The sequence below is a fragment of the Centrocercus urophasianus genome, unplaced genomic scaffold (genome assembly GCF_019232065.1).
Source record: "Centrocercus urophasianus isolate 14NV4802_14NV808 unplaced genomic scaffold, USGS_Curo_1.0 seq_19, whole genome shotgun sequence".
NCBI lineage: Eukaryota > Metazoa > Chordata > Aves > Galliformes > Phasianidae > Centrocercus > Centrocercus urophasianus.
Window position 1 is genome coordinate 13,100,082 of NW_024884744.1, and position 25,950 is coordinate 13,126,031.

General features: G+C 36.8%; 1 protein-coding gene across 12 annotated transcripts in view; it reads left to right on the forward strand.

The window, feature by feature from the left end:
- The window catches only part of SLC9A9 (solute carrier family 9 member A9), a 199,222-nt gene that overhangs the window by 104,844 nt on the left and 68,428 nt on the right, over positions 1 to 25,950 (forward strand). For 6 of the 12 annotated variants that reach the window (XM_042820768.1, XM_042820769.1, XM_042820775.1 and 3 more), the window contains exons 13-14: positions 11,431 to 11,479; positions 14,989 to 15,050. In XM_042820768.1, coding sequence (XP_042676702.1) covers positions 11,431 to 11,479; positions 14,989 to 15,050 — 111 coding nt within the window. Of the gene's footprint in view, positions 1 to 11,430; positions 11,480 to 14,988; positions 15,069 to 15,151; positions 15,171 to 19,268; positions 19,492 to 21,467; positions 21,607 to 25,950 lie in introns of those variants that run through there. The other 6 variants (XM_042820766.1, XM_042820765.1, XM_042820770.1 and 3 more) reach the window with 4 other exon arrangements.

The following is a 25,950-nucleotide window of genomic DNA, read 5'->3' on the forward strand; positions in this document are numbered from 1 at the left end:
TTAAATAGGTATCTATATTCAACCTTCCTCTTTTTTTCCTTAGTAATAGGTCTGAATTAGTTAAGGTGTATACTTACTCTTTCAAATATGTTATCAAAACATCGGACAGCCTTCTAAAGAAAATGTAGTCAACTACAGATAACTGAAAGACAGTTTGCAGTACCTGGAAGCATGTTTAAATGCAATAAACTAAAATACATTGTATTTTTAAATATTTCTTACAGATAATTGTTTTCCCTCCTTGTTATCTACTTGGGACCCTTTGTCATATAGCAATATTACTGTATCCCAAAGGTAGCTGAAGCAAGAAGATAGAGGAACAACACTTATGGCAAGTCATATATTGCCTTCTAATCCAAATTTCAAATTAACTTTTAATTGAATTGATCAAGTAGACAACTGACTTGCAGTTGTTGCATTTCAGTTTCTTTAGCATTTCCAATTCACTGATAAAAATACTTTACACCTCAGTAGGATTTGCATGCATTTCTGCCACCCTTCTGGAGGAATATTAGCCCAACCCTCACCATGTTGTGTGCAGCTCCCTACATATATGCATATACATTCATGAGGAAAGCAGAAAATAATTTTAATCTACTGAACCAGAAAATGAGATAAAATTACTGTGCTGACTAGTTGTTGTCATGTTCACTAAGGAGGTTCCATCTCTTCTCCAAGTATTTCTGTTTTATGTAAAATAAGTCATCAGCTGAAGTACTGTAATCTTCTGGGTAGGAAAGACAGGAAAGATCAGAAAACAGGTCCTTCTCCTTCCAGTAACCTATTCGATAGCCTACAAGATATGCTTTCTGACCTCATGACCAACACATGCAATTTGAATTCACTTAATATCAAGTTTTCAGAAAAGATCAAAGATTAGGAGTTTTTCCTCCTGAAGTTAGTGGGACTGTATTATCCAATAAATCAGACTGCTCTTTATTGGCTTGAGGACCTGATGTTTTGGGTGACTAGCTCCCATTTTACATGAGCAGCGCTTAAGCTCCCAAGTGCTATGTTCCTTTTGAAACTGATGCTGAGACACGGCTTCACATTTCAATGTTTCTGGAGGTATTAAGAAAACTTCTCAGTCTATAAAATAAGTTGCTAAAGGTGCCTCAGTAGCTATATATTTCTTTACTATGTGATGGTCTTTAATATCCCTTCTATCCCAAACCATTCTATGGCTTCGCATCTTCAAAAATCATGCTTATAGATTGATAACTAATAAAACCATCCATTTATCCAATTTGATTCTAAAAGCCTGAAGCCTAAATCCTTACTTACTCACTCTCAGTACAATACCAGAGTATTGAACCCAGCACCAGAGCATGTCTTTGCATTGCTGTGTCGCTTTCAAATCTAAACCAAAATGGCTGTCTGTCATTTTGCTATCACTTATATTGAAAATCTGAATTACAAACACGTGACTGGTTGTCCAATTTACATTAAGCAAATGTCACAGTTTTCAACCCAGTTTATTACAGATACCTCTGCTTGCGTTATGCTTAAATAAAAGAAGAAAGATGAGTGTTCCCAGAACAGTAAAACGTTTAAAATGAAAAACTAGTCTTTTAATTTTCCAGCGTATTTTGCCTTTCTGGATTTGTCATTCTGATAGTAAGCTCCTGGGTTATTTTGTAAGAACTCTCAGTCATAGTGAGCTAAACAGACTGTCAGCATTCATCCTAAAAAATACGTACACAAAATCCATTTCAAAAAGTTTAATTTATTGATGATTTTGACAGTAAATCCTCTCTAGACAAGGAGAAAGTTTTCTTTTATAGGGCTTTTTAAAATATTAAACAGCTTTTATGGTTTAAAAAGCAGCTCTCACATATATACTCTCCCTGGATCCCAGTGTTACATCTCAAATATTCAATAAATCCTTTTGACTTAAGAAGTACTGTCTTACAATATTTACTGACTCATTAGGAAGCAGGGTATGTGGAATTTTAAGCAAACAGAATTGCCTTTCAGCTACCAAGTTTTCTTGCTCTCTTCACTAAGATGTGAACCTGAAGCCAATGTCAAAGTATCACACATTTATGAATACATCAAAAGAATTAACATACGAGTGAAGTCACTAGCCATAGGGAATTACTTACAACCCCAAGGAAGATAAACATCAATGGATAATTGAGGGACAGATCCTCAGCTGGTGCACACTGTCAGCATAACATTCATTTATTTCTTGGACTGTAGGCAGAAGTACAATATGCTTTGGGGATCTCTGATTGAGGCAGTCTCTTACTTTGTACTTTCTTACTTTGACTCCTCATTATTTTATACATGCTATTGTCATATTTGCTTGAATTCTGATGTTGGTTCATAGTCGCAACATGTAAGTTATTCTTACTTTTACAATATAAAAACGTAATGGGAGTGAAGTAGAGCCTCTGTCTTAACTATAATGCGGCAAACACCTTGCACAGAAAGATAAGTCAAAGTGCTTACAGTGCACATCCTGTCTGTTCTACCACATGCACCTCAAATGCTCCAGCTAAATATGGTTTCAAGTCCAGGAAAATCAATAAATAAATATACAGGCTTGAAGAGCTTCTCCAAATGTTCTTGTGAAAATATAAAGATTTTATTTAATTAAAAATGGAATAGGTTACTACTCTGTCACAGATTATGTATACTATTTAACAACAACATTGTGAAAATGTATAGATATCATTTGAATTTCAGCAACATAGGAGCAGAACACCTGGGCATCTGAGTCATTCATGTCTACTAAAGGTCCTGTTCTCTTTAGATGAGTGTATTTCTTAAATATGCATAGTTTGACAATAATGTGAGAGAACTAAGTTCAAGAGTTAGAAAAATAAAGCCTAATATTTGTATTTAGGGTATTTTCTGAACTCCAGAGAGGGACTTGACCTGCTTTGAAATAAGGACAATATCTGTAGCTTTGGATAAATACAACAGCTAATATAAATCAGCTCTGTTGTTGTTGTACAAGTAAAACTGTCCTGCATACAAAAAAAAGAAAAAAATAGAAGAACATTTCATCACAGCTGTATGCTACTCCATGATAACCGTGTGATAAGCAAAACTTGCATTATTATGGGTAACATCCAGTTTTGTTAACTATTTTGTTAAAAATATTTTTCTCCTCTGGAAACTGTACTGCAAGGTGTCAGAGAATTTGTCTATCTACTCACAATTATGAAGAATTATGTCTTTGTACACACATATTAACATTTATAGCTTCTTTGCTATCAGACATTGTAAACAGTGTTACTACAGATCAGTACCTATTTTATGGCTTTCTGTGCATGATCCTAGATATAATTTGAAACAGCCACAGGAGAACTGAAGGTAATGCCTGAAAATGGTGAATATAGCCAAGGTGAATGTAGGATTATATTGCAAATGCAAACTTAAAGTCATCAAAAATCTACACTAAGCTGAATTATGCAATCATCAGACCAAGATTATATTGGAATGAAACAATTAATGAATTAGAAGCAACATGGACTGAGATGAATTCTAGATCATGAAGGGGAGAATACTTTTCCAGCACTTGCATAGAGCCACTTTGACAAAAAAAGATGTTTGAAGTTTAATGTTTGAAGTGATATCAGGAGCATATAATTTATGTAGAAATTTCATTAGAATAGTGGAGTAAGAAAACTACGAATAAGTAAATGTCTCTTTTTGAGTCATTTTGCTACTCTTTGTTGTTGAGTAGCAAAGCGTGTTAAAAGAAATAAGTTAAATTTTCCATTAAGCAGTGCTTTTGCATGCTGCCTTCACAAATGTCACTGCTGTTTATCTGGCTGTATTTAGAGCAGCATTAAAAATGTTCCAACACCAATGAGTAGAGATGTTTCTCTGACATTAACACTGAAAGGATAATAATCGTTGTCAGATAACAAAAATTTATGCAATGCTTTTCCTTTCTAGCACACAGTATTTTACTTTGTTTGACACTTTTCCCTAAGCTTTTCCTTCATAAAGTTTGACCTATCCTTTAAAATATAAAAATGTGAAAGCCCTGAGTTGGCAGAATGCAATGTATGCAACTTATCCTTTACAAATCTGTGCATTTTTTGGTTTCATTATTATTCTTGTCTTTGTGTGTATGACCGAGTTGCAGCCACCAGAGCACTTACTTCCCTACAGTATTTACTCCTCAACAAGGAAGCATGCAGAAATCCTATCAATGCTTACTCAGATTACCACCTGCAGTGTAAAGGCCATCGTGCATATGTGGTTAAAACCACATCAAGTTTTCAGAATCATCGTGTTCACTGACACTTTAAAGCAATTGTTCAGTGTACCTTTGAAGCTATGTTCATATACATATACCATGTGTTTATTTTTTACAGTACATTGATAGCCTCTGTACAGTTTTCAGTTTTCAGAAGCAAAGCCGGTAGCATTTACGCAGTGATGTTTGATTATAGCATACATTTAGTCCGGCCAGCTTTGTTCCTCACTGGCAATGGCTGTGCAAAGTCTGTTCATCATACCAGCTGTGTGTGACAAATCTCCAGTGCCAGTGAAGTGCATTGTATGTGTTTCCCCACACTGGGTCCAGGGAACTTGGAGTTGATCATCTCATTCTTTAGACAAATGCCTCAGGAGCACTTAATGTTTTACTTTAGCTTAATCACATTGATAGTAATGCAAAATATCTACAATGGCTCATGCTTCTCTCCAAAGTTTTTCTGTTCATGTTCAAGTAAAATAAAGGAACCTATAGTTATTCAGAGAACAAACATTTTACTGCTCTAAAGATTACTGACATCGTTCACTGGAGAGAACTGTTATTTCTCAGCCAGGAATTAACTAGCCTCATCTGTTGGAAATTGTGAAGATACATCTCAGCAGCTTTTTTCCTCATACAGAACTTTTGTAAAATTTTCTAGCATTCAAAGCTCATTAGTAGTCTTAGTTAGAAGCCAAAAAAATGGCCTAATTCCTGAGGATTGCTGCTCAGATTGTCATGATTACAAGACATCCAATATTGCATTCTGTCACACAGACATACCTTGCATTACTTCAAAGTGATCAGACTATTTTAGTCGCTCTGGCGATAGCAAGATAAAGCAGGATTAATGGAATAGTGAGAATCAGATACCTGATATTTTAAGATCCAGTTTGTCATCCTGGTTACTATCTGCATAAGTACACAATGTAAATGTAAGTGTAAGTCAAAATCTACTTTTACATTTTAGAATTTTACTTCACACAGCTGCACAGCTGTAGGGAAGTGATTTGTAAAATTTTAAACGTTGGTATTATCCACACTTAACTCTTATTCACATGATTTTATAGGTTTTTAATCGTATTCTTTGTTCCATGATGTATACATGACAGAAAGGATTAGCCACATGACAAACAGCTGTCATAACAATTTAGAAAGTATCCTTTACCTGATAATTTACTTTAATCTTTCGCAGCATGAAATTGTACTGCTTGGTTATTTCTGCTGTAAGACACAAGCAATTATTCTTGCCTTGAGCTTAGGCTAAAGCATATTCATTTATTAATAAAATCAGCTTGATCTGAACATTTACAATCTATACTCTTGGGGTAATTCCAGAAGGGCTGTATGTCATTCAAAATATTGTACTACAATTTTGAGGGCATCAGTCCCCAGCAGCAGCAGTATAAACAAGCAATACAGCAATCTATAAGAAAAAGCATTTTAGGTGTCACTTTGTTAGGCATACACATCACAGTTACTGCAATCTGGGCTGGAATCGTGGCCTAAGCAGTCATTATTTACCCTGAAGTGTTTGGGTTCTTTTATTTCAATTGTTATGATTTATTGGAGTTGGTGAAACAATCTTTTCTGTATTTTGTTCATGTTTCTAGCATTTTACAGCTAATAATTTGGACTGAATGCCAAATGCTGATGATGGATAGCCACAAGCTTCAGATTTATTCATGCAAAAATATTCAAGACTCCTGTTGCAAATTCAGTTTAATGGCCAGCTTTGAAAATTGGGTTATAAATCACTTATTCAAAAAGCTTTTCATGATATGGACAGGTTTTGAGATAGAAGCTGGAGCTTACAGACTGTTTTATTTGCAGCAAGACAGCCAGGGGAAGACTGAGACAAGTGCACTGAGGTTACTTCTTCCAATGAAACTTATGACAGTTTGGGAAATATGCCACTATTGCTATCGTTTTGCAGCAGCACTTCTAAGGCTCTGAACAAAACCACAGCTCTGCTGAGCTAGAACTGGTACAAACACAGAGTATATTTGTAAAGCGTGCACTTACAACCTAAATACACAAGACAGAAGAGCAATGGTGTGGAGCAACTATTGTTATCCCCATTTTGTAATAAGAGATCAGACACAGAAAGAAATGCAAGACTATCTTCTTGAATACTTTTTCCTACTGAAGAAGTAGTAAATGAGACTTAGCTAATTCTGGCCCTTACCTGACAGTTCTATAATATCATGTGCCATCAGTTACACATTCACCATCATACTCTTAGAGCAGGGACAAGTCTCTTACAATAGGAGACATTTCTCTTGTAAATTTTCCCAAGCCTGATGTTTTGTTCATTGCATCTCTTTTTGCATTATTTAATGCAGCTTTTAGGTATATTATTTAATACACAAATTAGTAGAACTGTTTCCTGGGCATTTGTCAGTGCTCGAACACTGTTTGATGCAGCAGAACAGCCTCAGCAGGATGATGGACAGTACCACCATCTGTATCACTCTCAGGCCAGTATTTATGGCACTTCTAGGAGGTGTGTTATGGAACCACCTCAGGTTGAGGTTACTGATAGAAGCTGGCCTTGCAGGACACTCTAATGCATTAGCCATAAAATTGAAAGGGCCTAGATTAAAATACTTGTTATCATGTTTTCATCTTAAGATAGTCCTGTTTTCTTCAGCTGGAGCACAGTTCACTTGTGTGAGTATTTGGTAGGTGCAAACTGGACTAGCTGGGACTACAAACACGATCCAGTGTGCATAAACCAGGCACTGGACTGCTTCATTCTGCAAACACATAAAGCCTAAACAGGCCCAAAAATAATGTTTCTATATTTATAACTCAGATTTGAGAGAAATATCTCTGTTTGGAGATTTCTTGGCAGCTAAAGTGAGTGAGGGCTGAGAATCCTAACTGTAGGTGTAGAACCAAAATTCTGCTCTACATTCTGAGATCCTTAAGAAAACACAAGTTTAAGTTTTTTTCTGTGCCTTTATTGTGGAAAGCAGAGATCTAATCCTAGAGCATTGGCTTTGTGGTAATTTGAATGAGAGAATGAAAAGTTTGCTGACAGAATAGTAATTTTCTACTCAGTATTCCTATAGATTAGCTTTGATTCTTACTTGTGGTTCCCCTGACAAATTGGGATTTATCTCTCCATCCATTTTCATTGCAAACCACATCATAAAAGATGTTATTGACTGCTTTGTATTCAGCAACAAAATCCTCTTCTTATAATCAAATGCATTCTGACTGTTGATAAAAAAGCGATGCACTTGATAGCACACAGGGATTTAAATACTGAAAACTGCAAAGGGTATTTCTGCAGGCCAGTGCACAGTTCCTAGCAACGCTTTGGCCTAATTACTAAAAACTGGCTGCAGTCACAAGCTTCAGTGCTGGATTTTGAACATAGAAACTTTGAACAATGTCTAAATCTGGGTTTTGATACAGCCATTATGGAAAGGCAGAAAGAACAACATAGACCGGCTTTCAGGATTTTGAATTCCTCAAAATCGAAGACATTACTAAAGCCCACCAAAATACATACAGTAGTTAAACTGCACAGCAATGTAGATTTGATTAAAAAGTCTTCATTGCATTTCTTTCTATGCGAAAAAAGTGTCTTTAAATCCACATCCTCCTTGTAATGTGCACACTTCATCAAAAACCATTCTTAAAATATTCTAATAAATTCTAAAAGAAAAGCCTATGCAAAAATGAAAAAGCATACTAATGGATACTTCAAAATCTAAAATAAATGTGTTTTTTAACCTAACTGTACAATCATGGAGCAGAAAAAAAAATGTTTCATTGTGAATGTTTCATATTCCAGCAACTGGAATAAATCAAAGTGCAATCTAAAATTAACAAATCGTCATTTTATTTGTCAACATTACACCTCAAAATCAGAAAGTATTTAACAGAAACATGAAACAGCATGTACTAACACAGAAGGAAGTATTTGCTGGGGAAAAGAAACTTGCACTGCCCTACAGCTTCTTTCAACCAGTCCTTTTGGCCTCCCACTTTATCTCAGGATACCCAAGAACAAGCTTGTGCTGAGAAATCTGTTCAGTAAAATGCCATATCTCACAATCTCAAAACAAAGGAATAAATCACCTTATACTATGATAAAACTAGACTGCTTTCTGGGTTTGTAGATGAAGTAATCTCAGCTGGCTCTGGGGTAAAGAAGTCCATGCCTGATCAGAGAGGATGAGAAGAGATTTCCCCAGTGGGACAAAGGGGAGGGAAAGCAGAACATTTGGAGGCTCTTTTAAATTATCAGTGGAAAACCAGGATAACCTTAATTATTTTTAATTGTGTTTCTCTCAGTGCACACCAAATTGTCTCTGGCACCATCCTGCACCAAACCACAGCTATTGACATGACATTTCTTATCGGAATAGGTAGGCCTGTTTCACAAAAATGTTCACCTGTGATCTGCAAAATAATCCCATCAAATTTAATATCTTCCAGCCCTCTGGGGTATTATATACTGAAATAATCTGCCATGTACCATTTCCTTAAGTGCTATAGAAATAAGTTTTTCATATTATACTTCTGTTTAATTGTATTCTAAAGAGTCAAATCATGGTAAACAATGATTCTTGCACCAAAAAATCATCTTTAGTAACATTTTAACTGAAAGGGGGAGGGAGGGGGGAATGTAAAGATCACAGTGGTACTAATGTTCTAATGAGAAAAGCCAGATTTGTGTCACAGAAAAAGCCATCTAGCCTATATTCAATCCAAATACATTGGTTTAGATGTTATCCTAAATGTTTAACATGTAGAATAAGAAGGTGCAAAAGTTGGAAATAAAAACATACAATGTTTAGAGGAGTTGAGAAGAAATGAACAAGGAGTACAGAAAAACCAGAAAGTGGGACAGAAGGTTGGAAAAGGGATAATACAACAATGAAACATGGTTACAGGAGAAAAGGGACAAAACTGGCAGCAAGGAAGGACAAGTAAAATAATACTAAATGTGGAAAATACTCTTCTGACTTCTCACAGAAATTGAAAATTGAGAATGCTAAAAGTGACACTTATCCCAACATTAATAGTAGAATATTTCTTTGAGGTCTTCATTGTAATTGATCATGACTTTCAAGTTTGCAATTTCTAGATGTTTCAGCCCTGCAGAGGTCAAGGATAGAAACCTGAAGCACGTAACAGCTTAATTTCAGTTGTCTTGACTGTCTTGTGTAATTTGCTATGTTTTGTTTTCAGTATCTGCCATTTAAAAATAGCATTCTAGTTCACATTGAGTTCATCAAATTAATTGCTGCAGACTGTGATTTTCAATGGTAGATGCTTGATGTGAGGCTTCCAAGCCTATGTTTGGGTAGGAAATACTCAGCTTCAGAACTGACTGAACTGAATCTGCTTAGTGCACACTTAATGGAATCACTAAGATTCACATTTTTACAATCTGTTTTTTATTTTAATCCTTTAAGAAACTTGACAATAAAATGCAAAAAATGACCTTTTTTTTTTCTTCTTTTCTCAAGTAACTGCATCAGTGGATAAGATAATGCTGTGCACACTGATTTCCAATAGTGAGATTCTCCATCACAAGAAGAGGTTTCATGTGAATATCTTCATATATGCCATGTTATCATAATCTGTTGTCTACAGGACAATCAAGGAGGAAGTGCTAGCTAACTCTGTAGCCATAAGGACTCAACGTAATACATATTCATACGGAGAAAATGTAGCTTGCCACAGGAAAGAAATATCTGCATAACTCTTTGAGCCTGGATTTTTTCTGTGCCGATGGATTCCTATTGCTCCTGATTAGTTAACAGTTATATTTCTGAGACAGTCAGTCCAGCAGCCAAAAACTGGTTCCTGTTGATCCCACTGTCCAGTCTTTTTTATATTCTCTCTTAGTGTTCTTTTAGTCTCGGGTGAAATGTTTTCTGTTGTCTTAGCTCATTCTGTAATAAACGCATCACAACTCCAGCACACACGATCAGTCAGAACTGGCAGTTTCTCAACTCCAGTAAACTCAGAACTGCATGAAGGCTAAATTACTTCTGTCCCAGGAGACTGATTCTTTGAGGTCAAGTCAAGCTCATTAAGGAGAACAGAGCGTGGGGAACTTAGTGCTCGTGTCTTTCAGCTATACCTATCATGCATAAATGCTTTGAATTCTCTGTATTATTTCTTTTATGTTATTTCTAGAACTATGCTGTCCCTTAACTATTGCATTACCAGTGTTTTTCTGTGACAGCCATGTGACATTGTCAGTGAACACATCCAGTAAGTAAGCACAGTCTAATAAACAGGGTATACAATTGAGTTTAGGAGACTTGGATTCTCTGATTCTGACTCACTTTATGAGCCTGGGATGATCACACCTCCACCTGCACCACTGTTTCCTGCTGTAGCAATTTCCATACCCTGCTGCAGTTCAGCTGTCCACTGCAGCACAGGACTGTCTCACACTGCTGAGTTTTACAATGTTGAGCATAAAGACACGGCAGTTCTGTATGTGACAGTAACAAGGTCAGTGTCAGACTGATGGTTAAACCTTCATGTATGTTCCTTTTTCTTTTCCCCTGTAAATGTTTCCATTACTGGAATGGAAAACAGCTAGATTGCTTTACTCCAAACAAATGAATAGGTTAGTACTGTCAGAAGACTTTTCTAGCAATTCAAGGAACAGGACGTGAAGAAGCAAAATAAGTAGCTGTGCAGTCTGTTTCCTTGTTGCACCAGAGTCATTATTTAAATGACCAGAGTCTGCACCAGAGTCATTATTATGAAAAAAAAAAAAAAAAAGAAAGATTAAAGCGCTCAGATTCACTGAAACTCAAAAGCTGTGATAGAAAAAAATCGTTTTTCACTCTTGCGTCCAGTGGTTTGTTTGCAGAGCAAAGCACTTTCCAAATGCTAGAAGCCATGCTCAATCAAGAAACTCCGTAGTCCTGCAGCCTTGTCCTTCATTTACCACTTAAACTCCAGTTCCTCCTCAGGTGACTTAACACTTACATTGTATCATTTACAAGATACGGTGAAGATTTAACCTCAGTGTCTCAAGTTCATAAAAACATATTAAGAACTGCCCTGATTTGAAAAGTGATCTCAATGTTTTGTCAGTTCTCTGTTTTTCTCGCCTGGTGGGCACAAGAGAAAAAGTTTAAGATCTTCTTTGATCTTCCCTCAAAGCTCTCAAATACACATCTGACCATTACCACTTTTTTGTTGTTTTTTTTTTTAAACAGAGTTGGTGTAGATCCAGATGAAGATATGAAAGCAGAAGCTGCAAACCAGGTATGTTATGATTTCAGATGTATGTGCTGCATAAACCTGAACCACCTGTTGGCCACAAGGGCACACTGCTGGCTCATGGCCAACCTGTCATCCACAGGACACCCAGGTCCCTCTCCGCAGAGCTCCCCTCCAGCAGCTCATCCCCCGACCTGTACCGGTGCATGCAATTATTCCTCCCCAAATGCAAGGCTCTACACTTGCTTTTGTTAAACCTCATCCGGTTTTTTTCTGCCCAGCTCTCCAGCCTGTCCAGGTCTCGCTGAATGGCAGCAAGGCCTTCAGCCGTGTCAGCCAATCCTCCCAACTTTGTATCATCAGCAAACTTGCTGAGGGTGGCCACTATCCCCTCATCAAGGGCATTGAGAAGGAACTGCAAATTGTCTCTATAGTACAGGGTACAGAAAAGGAGATGTATTTCATGCATATTTTGTAACTAAAGGTGTTAGAGAGCTTTGAAGAAAATTATAAAGCAGTGCAAAGATATCCTGAGAATTCTGACAAGCAGAATAGTAGAAATGTAGCCTTCATAAATCCAGCTATTTGTCACCTTCCAGATGAGACTTTCTGGAAAATGCAACATTTCAGAACAACTTTCCATTTCCTGGAATAAAAGGGGAAAGCGTGCAATGTTCTTGTCCCAGCAGGCCAGGTTTCTGAAAATGTTTTTAACATAGAAATCTGTCTGTGTTCTGAACATAAAAACTTTAAACTAAAGGAGCTCGGTGAAAAAGCTCCCAAAGATCGTCTGCCACCCTCCCTATTTTGTCACATCTGTAAAGAATTCTTTCAGACGCAGCATTGTCTGCAACTGTGACTCTGTAAGAGTCAGTACACATAGAGGTAAGGTGTCCTTTAGCATGCTAAGAGGAGTAAGGAAAACCAGCGTGAGACTTGGCAAATTCTCACAGCAAAAAAAAAAAAAAAAAAAAAAAGAAAAAGAAAAACAACAGATAAAAAAATCCTGTTCCCGTTTCTGGGTAATACCATCCCAAGCATTCCTTCAAACTGCCTAACTGCAACTGAAATTACCCAACAATTAGAAAAACGTAGATAGTAAGTTAGGGCAATAAATGAATGAGAGACTCTATCCACATGGAAATACATAAAAAATATTATTAGACTGAACATCTAAACTTTACCCACTTGCATATATCAGAAGTCATTTAGGGTCTCAGCTTTCACTGAGCTGAATGGAATTCACATGCCTAAATGTCCTAAAGTTTCTCTGAAAATAATAGAAAAAATTGATTCATATATGATCATATCTTTATTTTTACATCTCAGTCCCTAGCAAATGGCTGGTACAGCACCCTGTTGCACCAAGCTGTGAGACTGATATATTCTGATGCTGAAGGCACAGGTTACAAATATCACCCTCCTTGGTGACTTGGTAGTAATTCTTGCAATGCCTCTGCTCAAATTCTGGCTGAATACAGGACACACCAGTTTTTTTATGTTGTTAACATTTATCTATTCTTGCGTGAATTTCAAAACCATTTAATTTCAGAGCTGTTCTCCTTTGCAGCAGTCACGAGCTATCAAACATAACAGAATGCTGAATTGAATGGTATAAAATTGACCAAATGGTTTGTGAAAACTTGATTTCTCCAGAAACCCTGAGCTTCTAGTTGCCTCCTTCTTTTAATAGAAATGAAAATAATTGTTTATGAATAACAATAACATGTCAAGTGCCCAGCAGTGCCCTGTGAATCAACACCTATCTCTGTTGACAAAACTCAGGAACACAATTCAGGAGGTGTAAATAAATGTAACACATTTCATGCTCTGACATGACCATAATCCTTATGGTATAAATTTTATTTTGGAAAATAGCTTTGCTGCACTGATTTCTTCTACCCTGTGGTCTTCTATTTTCATTTCTCTGAGTTCTTTGTATTCGACATCTCGATCTTTGACTGTTGCAGATCTCTATCGCATTCTCTGTAGCCCTCTTTAACTCAGTATCTATCAGAGTTGTTTGATCAATTTCAGGTTATTTATTTAAATTTTCTCTTTTTTCTCTCATCTTTTTCTTTTCTTTTCTTCCCCTTTGTTGTCTTTTTGTTTTCCTTTTATTTCTAATATTTATCTATTATAATTTTTGTATTTATATAATATATAATGTTTTTATTTCATTTACCTACTTTACATTTTCTGTGTTGCATCTCTTCACAGTGAAACAAGTTGTTTTACTTGTGATAGCATAAACTGGAATACATTTTGGCTTTTCATAAGTATTACTAGATCATAGTTCAATCTGAATCCTGCACAGCGCATATTCATAAACCTCACACAGAACTCATATAAGTAGCATATCAAGTGCCACTGTCTTCTGTTGCCACTTACTATCTCAGCCAGATGAGATGTGAGCCGCCTGCCAGCACTTAGTGCCATTAATTAGAGCTTCAGGGGATTGTACAAGAAGGACTGAACCCACTCAGGAATAAGATATTTAAAAGCCAGCAAATGTGTGAGAAGTAAGCCTCCAGACTCCCCTTTTCTCAGCCAAAATGGAGAGGCCTCCAGATCTGCTGCAGAAATTTCTGTCCATCTCCTTTGTGACCAAAGTTCCCGAGTCCATGATGGCTTGAAACCGGACCCTACAGTTTTAAGGATCAGCACACTAATATTATTATCCTCAGCCCATTTACATGCATGTTAAGTATTATGGGAAAATAATTTTTAATGTGTTTGATTAGAATAAAAATAATTAGATAACGTGGTTTAAAACTGCATGATGAAAAGCATTCCTATTGCAAACAAATCTAACTTCCAACAAAAGAGAAACAAGAAGAAAATATCCTTTAGAGGACTGACAGTCCTATTCCTAATTCCATCATGCCACTGGTATTAATGTGATGCCCAGAGCAAGACAAAACTAGCTATTTTTGCACAGAAGACTCTCACAAATATATTATTCCAAATTATGATTCTCAGTAAAATGACAGCCCGTCTACCTGTGCAGGGTATCTCAGAATTAGTTTACAGCATGAAAAACAGTATTTTGAGTCAGTGTATTTTGGTGCTTATGACTGCCCCTGCTTTTCCAATATTTCTATGATCTTCTCTCTCTTGGAGAGCAGCACAGAAAGCAGTGTCATGATTATTAGAATACCACAGTACCTTCAAAAATGACATTTGGTTAGGCATACAGCATCCGAGCTTGTAGGAGTAAACTGAAGTAATCCCACAACAGCAATTAGATCAAAATGTCATTTTATTGATCTTAGAATACAGTGCTTCTCAGCTGCTTAATAAGATTGGAATCATTAATAAAACTAAATGCTGATTCCTCCATCAAGTATACAGTATAATGAGAAGTGTGTTCTCATGAGCCAAATTGCCCATGAACCAATTTGAGAGATGACATTCCTGTAAGAGAGGCTTTTCAGATTAGGAGGGGAAAAAAGTACAGTAAACTGTTACTGGTTTGACGTATTTTTAATATTGGAACTTCATGGCTTTTTGTCATAAAAACGCATTTCACTTTTTTATTTGCTTATTTGCAGACTGCATGTAACTTGGATAAAAATACAACCAAAGCAGAGAGCGCGTGGCTGTTCAGAGTTTGGTATGTATTTGATCACAGGTATCCTTTTCTGTTCCAAGCTGCAGGTGATAGTTTCATTACAACTGGCACTTTCATAATACCCCAAACTGGTTTACTTTCAGAAACAACAACTAAAGACGTTGAAATCAATTATACTTTTGTAAGGAGAAGAAATATTGAAAGTCCAAATACAAAGTTCTAGAGAAGTAGAGGAGTGCAGTGGTGAGGCTGCTTGTGAGAACCAGCTGAGATGCAAAGCTGCGCCCTACAGCAGGATTTCCAGGAAGCTCAAACTTGATATTTCCTTGACTTCTGAGCCTTTCTACATCCTTCCACATTCATACTGATGCAACAATACTGATTCTCTTCACACTCATGCTCTCTTACTCTTTACATCAGCATTAGTGATCCTTGCTGTCACTAACACCTGTGCAAAGAGATGATAAAAGCAACCATTCTGATTTACTGCCATTTCAAATTCACTCTGGAAAGGCTCTGTGTATGTCAGCAAGATCCCAGAATAATAATCATGCCTTAGCTATTAACAGAAAATAAAATGAATACAGTACAAGTCCTGATAATTTCCAAGCATAGTAACTAAGGAGCTAAATGGACAAAACTTTTCTAGTAGTCTCCATTATTCGGTAGCATTTCTACTGATAATTCCTTTGTCCTGCACTAGTGAGTAGAAATTAACATTCCAGTTATACGTTTGTTTTTCTGTTATGATCTGCAATGAACTAAGATGAAATATTTCAGCTTCCTAAGAAAAATTCTACTGAAATTATCTTTCAAAGAGTCTTTTGACAGGGAAAAACAAACAAACAAACAACATATATCTGGTTATAAATGATTGTATTGATCTAATTCATCTATCAGAGCAGCTTCAAGGGCCAAAAAGCTCTTAGTATTTTCTTAGAGTAATTACTTAATGATACTTACAAGTTGTAGGTAAATGCAATATAAAGCAGGAAACATGCTTAAACATTAATGCTGGGTACCAGAATAACTGACTTTAGCTACCATCCAGGCCTCTGTTTTTTCAGAAAGAAAAAGCCTGTGGTTGTGATTTATCTTAAAAGCTGTAGGTTGAAAGAGATAGATGAATGGGGTGGGAAGGAGAAGGAAAAAAATAATTGTGCTCTGAAAATGAAATAAGAAAGCAGAAGGCAAGAACTGGACAAAGGTATGAGTTAGAAAAAAAGAATGAAAGAGACAACAAGGGTAGAACTACAAGAGACAGAGGAGGAAGGGAAAGAGAGAAATCGATATGAAATAGTTGGACAACAGGGCCTGCAAAGTGAAAAGAATGTGGAATTCAGCAGAAGTGAAAATGATGGTCTTTATACTGTCTTCCCAAAGGTTATCTGTACGGCAGAGATCTTAAATCTTCACTTCAGACATTTTATCTAGAAAGTGATTTTGAATCTGGGTTTGTAATGCTTTTTTTTTTTTTTTTTTTTTTTTTAAAAATTCTAGTTTCTAACTCTTTTGCATTTCAAGAATATATTATAGTAATGCGATTTTTTTACAAGTCATAAAAAGAACGCATTCTTAAGTATCAACTTCTTTAAGTCATAAGCTTTCTTTAAAATTCAGATGTTCAAATGTTACAGCCACACCTTTGTCCTAAAAAGTATTTCTATTACAAATCAAACACTTCGAATTTTACAAACAGAGAAAATGTATATCCATACACAATAATGGTTCAGCCCACTAATGCTGTGACTCACAGCACTGAGTGTCTCGTCAGTATGGCATTTTTTGAGATAACACTCTTTTTGTGGAGACAAACTATCCATACAGATTTTCTAGGTTTGTTTTTCTCTAACATTACAAAGCTGTGGTGCTAAATTTAAAAGAAGAAATTGTCATGTAACACCATGTTTGTGTCCATAAGATTGCACAGAGGATTATGATATGGTTTCCAAAGATTAGACAGTGAAAAATAACCATCTATCTGGAAATATACTTTGAAAGTGTAGATGATTGTGACATTTCTATAGTTAGGAATTTCCTCTTAGGCATTAACACCAATCTGCTGACTTTTCTGGCAGTTACATCTCTTATGCCTGTTTATTTTGTGGCTGAAAAGCAAAAAGGAGGAAATGTCACTGAAGAAGCCAAAAAGTGGTGCTGTTTTTTGCTGTCATTCTGAATGATTTTCACTTATTCCAGTCGATTTAGATGGTGACAATGTGCCAGACTAGGGTAGAATTTTTTTTAAAAAAAAGACTTTTGAGGATCAAATCTTATGTTTGTTCCGAATAAAACAGTAGAAGCCTTATCCAGAGCCAGCTGGATTCAATAAGGATTGTTTAAGCAAGTATCTTTGAATCAGGTATTGACACCTAAGAAAAACATACCATTCTCTAAAATCTAGGCTAGGAAATTTTTACACTGGAATAAGAAAAATGAAGAGAACATTTAAACCATCTTAAGTAAGCTCAACATATGCTCTTGGAATTTCATCTCAATTATTTAAACAAGTAAAATGCAAAACAAAATACTTGGTATCTGACATTGGGATAATTCCACTGAATTCATTTCGCCTTCCTTGTTTTTACAACTCAGAGTAGATTATCATTTGAAGCTGTGATATACTCCTAAGGGCAAGTGGAGATGTGAGGAAAGCAACACAAAATACTTCATGAATTTGTTTTTAGGAAACAAACAGCACAATACACATACTTTTGTATTGTTTTTTTTTCAAGGCAGATGCAGCCAATTTTAGCTAGTGAATAAGTAAGTGAGTGGGAATTTCATCTTGTAGGGACAAGACCTGAGTACATAAGGGCAGAGCTCAAACAGGTGGTGAGCAAAGATTTCCCATCCCAATGCATCCCACAATGAAATTGTAACTTTAGTCCCAACTGGCAGCAATCTGCTTTAGCTCTTCTCAGTCTTCTACCTTTTTACTTGCTTATAAGCATTGCTGTTTTTTGCTGCCTAATCTCTACCTGTCTAGAGTTAGAATTCTTTCTTTTCTACAAAGGCCTTTATTCCTGTCACAACCTCTTCCTTAAAATGAAGGTAAAATGAATCTAAGAATGTACTGTAAACAGCCTTTACCTGCTTCTCCAGCTACTTTGGACTAAACTTATTCTGCTATTCTTGGTTTGATGTGTTATTACACAAAGCTTCCTTCTCTTTCTGTATTCATGAAATCCTGACTTCCTCACAGGGGGTCATTGTTGCTCTCACTGATTGTTCTGTAGCATCAGTCAGGAAGGTGACTGCACTGCTCTCCCCCTTCTGGTGGAGCACTTGCATTAAGGAGAAAGTATTTGGGACTCCTACACTGAAGTACACAATAAAGCAATAAAATATGCAGAAATAACTGAAACTGAAGATGAAAAAGGGAACATAATGCTCTGCTAAGATTTTTCCTTCCACAAATGCTCACCTTCTTCATAACAAGAAGTTTATATCATGTTGCAGGATAATTATGTGAGCTTACTCATCATACTCTAGCTTGTCCTGAGAAGAAATGTCTTACTTTATAAAAGGAAAATATGTGCAAGAGTATAATAAAGTAAGAAGGAAAAGAACAAAAGATGGCTTCACATGCTCTTAGGTTTCAATTAAGAAGTGTTAAACTGCAAGACATAAGCCTTGGTTCCACCTACAGCCAAGTCTGTTCTTTTCTGGCAGTGGGGTAAGATAGAACTGTGTGCTGTGATCATCTAAGACCAAATGAGCAGAGCTCTGCTGCTGCCTATTTCTGGCAGGCATGAGGACTGATAAGAGGTCAGGCAGGAATCAGTTGGCAGAGGCGTACTGCAGGTATTGCAGTGACACATCTACTGCATCCATTGCACTGAGCTACCAAGTCCGCACAGGAGCACAGCTGTCTGGCTTCCTCAAAGCTTTGCTTTTTGATACCCTCATGCACACGGTCACAAATAGAGTAGTACAAGGGGAGGTTTCTTTTTCTTTTCAGATTTCTTTTGACTTTGAGGAACTAACATTCGGTTACGCTGAATAGAAACAGGAGTCTGGTTCTGAGTGAGGCAATTCTCCATGTAACAGCTGCCAAAAATGTTTCTACTTGAACTGCAGCTGTCTGTCATTCAGATGTGCACCGTTTAGTTAAAGAAAAAGGTTGTTTGTGTCCTTTATGCTCACCTGAAATCAATCAGCCAAAAGGAACTGTGTTATTTGTAGACTTCAAAAGTTTCTCCTCCTTAACTTATCGGGGCACCTAACTTTTTATTTCTGCTGTCCTTTGTTACACAGATAAAACAGCCATAATGGCTGCCTATGAAGCAAGATAAGTGCTTTTCTATGCTTGTGAGAAAATGGAAAAACTACCAAAGGCAAAATTCCATTCCAGGGTGAACTACCAATCAAATTAAAATTCAGAATTTTGCGACTTTCAAATGAATTTTTCTTAAGGGATAACTTACCACTGTCATATTAGAGACAGACATTTTGGAAAGAAAAGGCAAGAGTCTGTAAGCAGGCACATGCATACCATTTTCTTTTACCTGCTGTAAAATTAAAGCTTTTTTCATTACTGCCACTCTGTTTTGATTCTTTTATCACTGTGGTAGTAACAGTAAAATGACACTCAGTGGCCTAGCTGTGGACCAGGACCTTATTTTGCTGGACAGCTTCCAATCTGAGAAAAGACACCCCTCTCTGAGACTTCAGTCTCATTACCACTCAAAGAAGCATAAAAAAATCAGTGCAAGCACATTCATGTAGTTCACAGAAACAGTAATGTAGGATTGGCTATCAGAAAAGGTAGGGTTCATAGCAGAGAGATGCTAATCAAGCACAGGAATCTGTTTTGCAGATTTTACAAGCAGATAATAAAAAAATCTGAGAGTAAAACACAAACCCCAGCTGAGGGATTTTAGTGGACATCATAACACAACAATGACACAAGAGCAGCTGACTAATCATAAAGCTTTCTCAAATGCTACAGACTTGAAAAGGACAGGAAACCAAAGGACATTTTAGTACTAGCAATAACTACCTGAACTTAGTTCAAAACTTATTAAAAGAGAGGATTTGTAAGCATCTGATCCACTATTCTTTTCTCTTTCCTGCCCAAGTATTTTTAAATGAAAGTTCAGGGGAGACATTATCGCTTCCCATAACTACCTGAAGTGACGTTGTCATGAGCTGGGGTTGGCCTCTTCTCTCATGTAACTAGTGACAGGACTAGAGGAAATGGCCACAAGTTGCACCAAGGGAGATTCAGGCCAGACCTTAGGAAATACTACTTTTCTGAGAGAGTGGTCAGGCCTTGGAATGGGCTGCCCAGGGTGGTGGTGGAGTCACCAACCCTGGAGGTGTTCAAGGAACGTTTGGATGTTGTGTTGAGGGACATGGTTAGTGAGATATATTGGTGATCGGTGGACAGTTGGACTGGATGGTCTTGTAGGTCTTTTCCAATCTTGGTGATTCTATGATTCTATGCATCTATTACTAAACATAATTAAACTGCCAAACAAGAAGTTAAAGAGAAAGAGATTTAAAAAAATTGTGGTTCTTTTACATTATTTGATGCACGTTCTTTTTCACCTTCCCATTGCAAAAGACATACATGAAAACTATTTGTAATAGTTTCCTGATATTTTTATTGCACAATATGAATCTTTTCACTCACCCTTTCTCCACCATGATCCTGAAGGAAGAGACGAGCTGCAGGACTTTTGGTTCCACAAAGTATAATCAAAAGGATCAGAAGTAAGGAGCTGAAGTTTGAAATTTTTACCTTTTAGGTTTTTCATCCTGACACTGAAACTCATACACTGTGCAAAGACCTATTTATATGTTCAGAGCTGAAAAATATAGCAAAAAACAGGCTAAGTACAAATTTGTAAGTGACAAAGGAAGACAATAGAAAGATGAGATGAGATTCTTTTCTGTATTCTAACTTTATCCCTCCAAGCAATACAAAATAACATACAAACTAAATAATTCTGGAAGCAAACTGTTATGGGTTTATTTTCTTGTTACTTCAGTGGTAGCAAATCCATTGTTAAAAGGCCTTCGTACTTTAGCTTGTTCTTGCCTATAAAGGAAGAAGTAGAGAAGCATGGGAGAATGGGATTTCAAAAAATCAGTGTTCAAAATAATGATTAAACAGTGCAGGCACGGTACGAGTGAAAAAGACAAGCATGTCATTGCTACTGTGATTTGAGAAAAGGAGAAGTGCTTTTGTGTGAAAAGAGATCCACATTATCCAAAAAAACATTTTGTGAGCTGTTATTGAGTCCTTGTTCCCATCCTTCAGGGACATACAGGGCTAGGTTCTATTTTCTGTACTTTGTGTCAAATGGTCATTGATTTTTGAAGGAGTTTTGCATGGTTTCTAAGGCAGAATCTGGGCTTCAGCTTGTTCGAAACAACTCAGTGTAGAATCATCTGCTTTTATATGTAACATCTTAGCTCATTTGACATAGAATACCTTTTGTTTTTCAGCTCAAGGGCTTCTCTCAATTTCTGATAAGAGGAACCACAAGCGAATAAAAAGAATGTTTGACAGAGCCAGCAGCCCCAATATAAATGTATGAGTCTTTGTGCAACTATACTGCTCTCTTTCATGTGAAAATATATTAAAATACGTGAAAATCTACAATAGCTAAAAAGTATTCATTCCACAAGAAGTTCAAAATTTTAAAAGCAAAATTATTCATAAACAAAATATGACATTTTAATCTTTCCTGTATAAAACAGCTCTAAATCTTATTTTAAAAGCCAAAATGTTATTTCTGGAATGGTTCTGAAAGGTTTCCAAGGCTCATCAACTGCATAGAGACTAGCAGCCCACCAAGTAGGTCAGAAAATGGACAAAAAGTCAAAGTGGAACTGAAGATTCTGGAATCTGCCTTTTGCAGGGTGCTTGGCACTGGCTGTTAATGTGCCTTTCACAAAGGAGCAGAGGGAACAGGAAAGAAGTTAAAGCTCCTGCCTAGTGTTCTGCCAGAGCTTTCTGTCGGTTTATCTTGCTTTGTTATGTCACTTAACCAGTCCTTCAGACACAGAGATAGCGTCTGAAGGTTTTTGACTGGCTATGACCAATTTCCTGTTCTAGCAGCTGAGATTAAGGAATCCCCTTGTCCTCAGGCACCAGTCTCCTGTGTGCCTGTTGGTGAGCAGTCCGTGCCCCAGCCTAGGCAATCTTTGCCCATTCCCAAGAGCTGAGACACTCAAGCTATTCCTCCTGGAATTACCAAGTACAGAAGCTGTACTTTCAAGTCCCACTGCAAGCACACAGCACTACATACAACCAAGGCCCCAGTCAGACAATCCAACCTGCAGAACCACTTTCATTTCTCTGTTAATCTGTTAATTTCTCTGTTCTCTGTTTTTTTTTTCAGCTGCATTAAGCCACTGTAGACAACTGTAGCATGTTAAATCTTGACAGCATCAAGATTTTAGGCTTTAGTATAAAAGAAATTCAGCAAATACAGTAACAAGATAGAGCAAAGTTCAGAGGATTTCTTTCACAGGCAAACTTTATGCAAAAGTATTATATTAATAGCTGTAGTCAAACATTCTAGCACAGACACAATTTACAAGTGGAAAAATTCCTACTTTAAAGAAACACTTTGCAGTTCTGCAGCTTCCTTCTACCTGTATAGCTGTCTGTTACATTCCTATCAAGTCAAAGTACAGAACTTGAAGCAGCTGCACCAAAGCTTAATGTACTGAATGGAATCCCAGTGTATCCACCAGAACAAACTGCTGCTCAAGCTACCATAGTATCTACTATAGTAGATTTTACTGATGGATATTGATTATTATTCCTTGTGACAATTTTTAATTCTATTTTTCCCTCCCCTTCTCACTCCGTTATTACAGTATAGTGTAGCATGAACATAGAAAGAAGCAGAAGAATAGGCTTTTATCAGCCCACTCAAGCATGAAATTACAGTTTGTTGGCTGACAATACACAACTGTATAGACGAGACCTAAATATGATATAAAAGTACTGGAAGCTCATAAGATAGACATAACCATAATTCCTTCTTCCAAGGCTCCTGCTATTTCGTTTACAGCCTTGAATGCACAAAAAATATTTTACATTACATCTAAAGCATTTTCAAATGTTTTTATGCATGTGTATCTTTCACTGTTGCCTTCCCAGGCACTAAGCATATATCAGGATGGTTGAATGTGCATGCAGTGCACACTGCATATGTAATACCATCTATAAATGGTACTTCTTTTATAGCAGCAATTGTCACAGCAAGATGTTGCTAATTATAACATTACCTAAGCAAGAAATTGATACTACTTCCTAGAAAGGGTCTGTTATTAATGTTAAATTACAGCAGTATTGTTGTAAAACCATGAGACTATAAAGGAATTCAGAATAATTAAGGTTATTACCAGGAATGCCAATGGGCAAATTAATGACAGGCCACGTATTAGAAAGTACTGTTGAATTGAACTCTCTTACGGAAATCTATTATTGGGATGCAAAAACCCAAGGGCATTCACAATGCCTTCAGAGGGGGATATGGATCAGACCCTCAATAGGCCTTGTTTGGAAGCTTTGTCTGTACACTGGCATTTTTCCCACTTCAGTGGTTGCTGTTGAACAGGCACTGTTGGTATTTGGCTCAAATAGCTGTGAGCTGAATTCAGCCATTTCAGTGTCCTCAGAAACAGAAACACCAATAAGGCTAAGCAAAAGTACAAATGATGGGGGAAAAAAATCTAAGAACACTCCAGCAATCAGTGATTCAAAATAGTGCAATTCTTGACAGCAGAGAAACTCAAGAGCTCTTTTCTATTTTATGATTTTGAAATAGGTGTCTGATTCACCATAACATGTGCATCATCATGCATTCAAATGTATGGTTAATCAACCAGTCTTAGCATCAGTGCATGGCACTGCTCAAAGGGATGCAGAGGGAAGGTGGAGGGGATAAATCAGAAAAAATAAAATATTGATTTATGGCTGACTGTAGGTTTGCATGAGGTGATGAAGCATTACATTTCATGAGTTCACGACTGTCAAAGGATGCATACATCCAAAACAGGAGAGAGAAAGGTGGTCTTCTGTCTTAACACTGTTCTAAGAGCTTCGAGAGTACAATGAAAGTCAGTGCATATAGCCAAGAGGAATACAGCCTATTAATTTACCTGCCTAAAAAAATTGGCAGAGCCCTAGTGAAAATGAAGGTTAACCTTTCATTTTTCATAAATACAGTCCTAGAACTCAGGAACCTCTCAACTTCTATAGGTTCAGGTCATCCTAATAGAGGGTGGTGGACTTCATTTGAGTAGCATTTGTTTTATAAAACAAGCATCATTCCTTCCAGCCAAACATGTTCATGGCTCTCCTAGTGAAGGCTATTTGACAAAACTTATCATCCTGACCTTCACTGCACAATGGGATCTGCTTAGTTTCTCAGCAAATACAGATTTGACATTTACATAAACTTTTACAGGGTCAGATGAAGAAAATTCGTTGACAGTATTTTCTAAACTTTATCAGTAGATAGCTAGTTGTCATTGTCTATAGGTCAAATAGAACTTTAAGAAAATCTGCCTCAGATCCAAGCAGAGCACTGGTTCTACTACCATAAAACCTGCATCACAGCCAGTATCACAACCACAAAACCTTTCACTCTCCATTCTTAGTGGTAAGGGGAATAGGAATATGCTATGACTTAAAGAATTTGAACTCTGGTAGAGCAGAACCCAATTCTTTTATTCCATGAAAACTGTTCTTTCTACTACTGGAAAGAGGAGTAATTCCTAAAGGTGGGCAGTAGAGGAGTAGCTGGCTGCACAGAAGATTTTCAGGTGTTCTCCTTCTATGTCACAGCTGGTAACAGAAGTACCCAGAGGTAGGGGAATGATAATTGATTGTAATGCTAACTTTCAAAGAGCATTTGTTTACCTAAGGGACAACAAAAATCACATAAAAAATGTGCAGGTTCAGTGTTTGTGAGGCTGCTGTTTCAAAATGGAAGAGATACTGTCATGGCAGGTTAAGAAATGATGAAAGTATAAGTGTTCTATCTGCTAAGTTTGATCGGATTTATTTTTTTTAACTTCATGCTACCTGATAAAAAAAAAAAAGCTTAAACCTGTTAAATATGTATTAATAAGTTATTATAAAGGATGTTTTATTTTTTGAGACCATTAAAAAAAAAATTGGTCTTCCATGTAATTATGTAATAGAGACACAATCAGGCTATGAATGGAAAATCTCTCACACAGTCCTTGAAGTTCCTGAACAGTGGTGATGGACTTAAAACAATTGGCTGTCTATTCACTAGAAATGCATACAGTGTGTTCTGGTCAGTCTCCTAAAAGCAACCTGATGATTTTTCTAACTGATTCTTTACCACATTGTTGTACTTCCAGTACTTAATTTTGGATCCACAAGTAGAGAAAAACAGTTAAAAATTGAAACTTTTCTTTATGATTCTTTGAAATAGGGTATTTTTAAAATAATGCACTGAAATACATCTTTAAGTGCTTAAGCAACAGGAAACAGTTACTTGTAAAAGATTCAGGAATAAAAAATTATGATCAGATCTTTTATTATAAACTTTGCTCAGTTCCACCTATTTCAAAGAAAATCCCCACTCTTGCTTTGCAGTGTAAAAGTGCTTGCTTTGCAAGCTCTAAGTAGATCAAGAAGAGGCTCCTTCCTCGCTTCACTTTGACATATTGTTGAGGACCTGTGGTCTGAGCTGAGAGATGACTTCAGCTGTGGTTCTAACATCAGGGTAACAGCACAAGCTTCAGGGCAGCCTGTTAGTCTCAGTTTATACCAGTACAGGAGAAGCTGTTGAAATATACAGTCTTCAAGCCTTTCATCATACGCCTTTGACTTCAGCCTAATAAGAGCCTCATTCACAAACCTTCCATGTTAATGTCCACTCTTTTCTAAACTAGTTGGAAGGGAATTCTCTTCCATTCTACATGGTTTCATGCT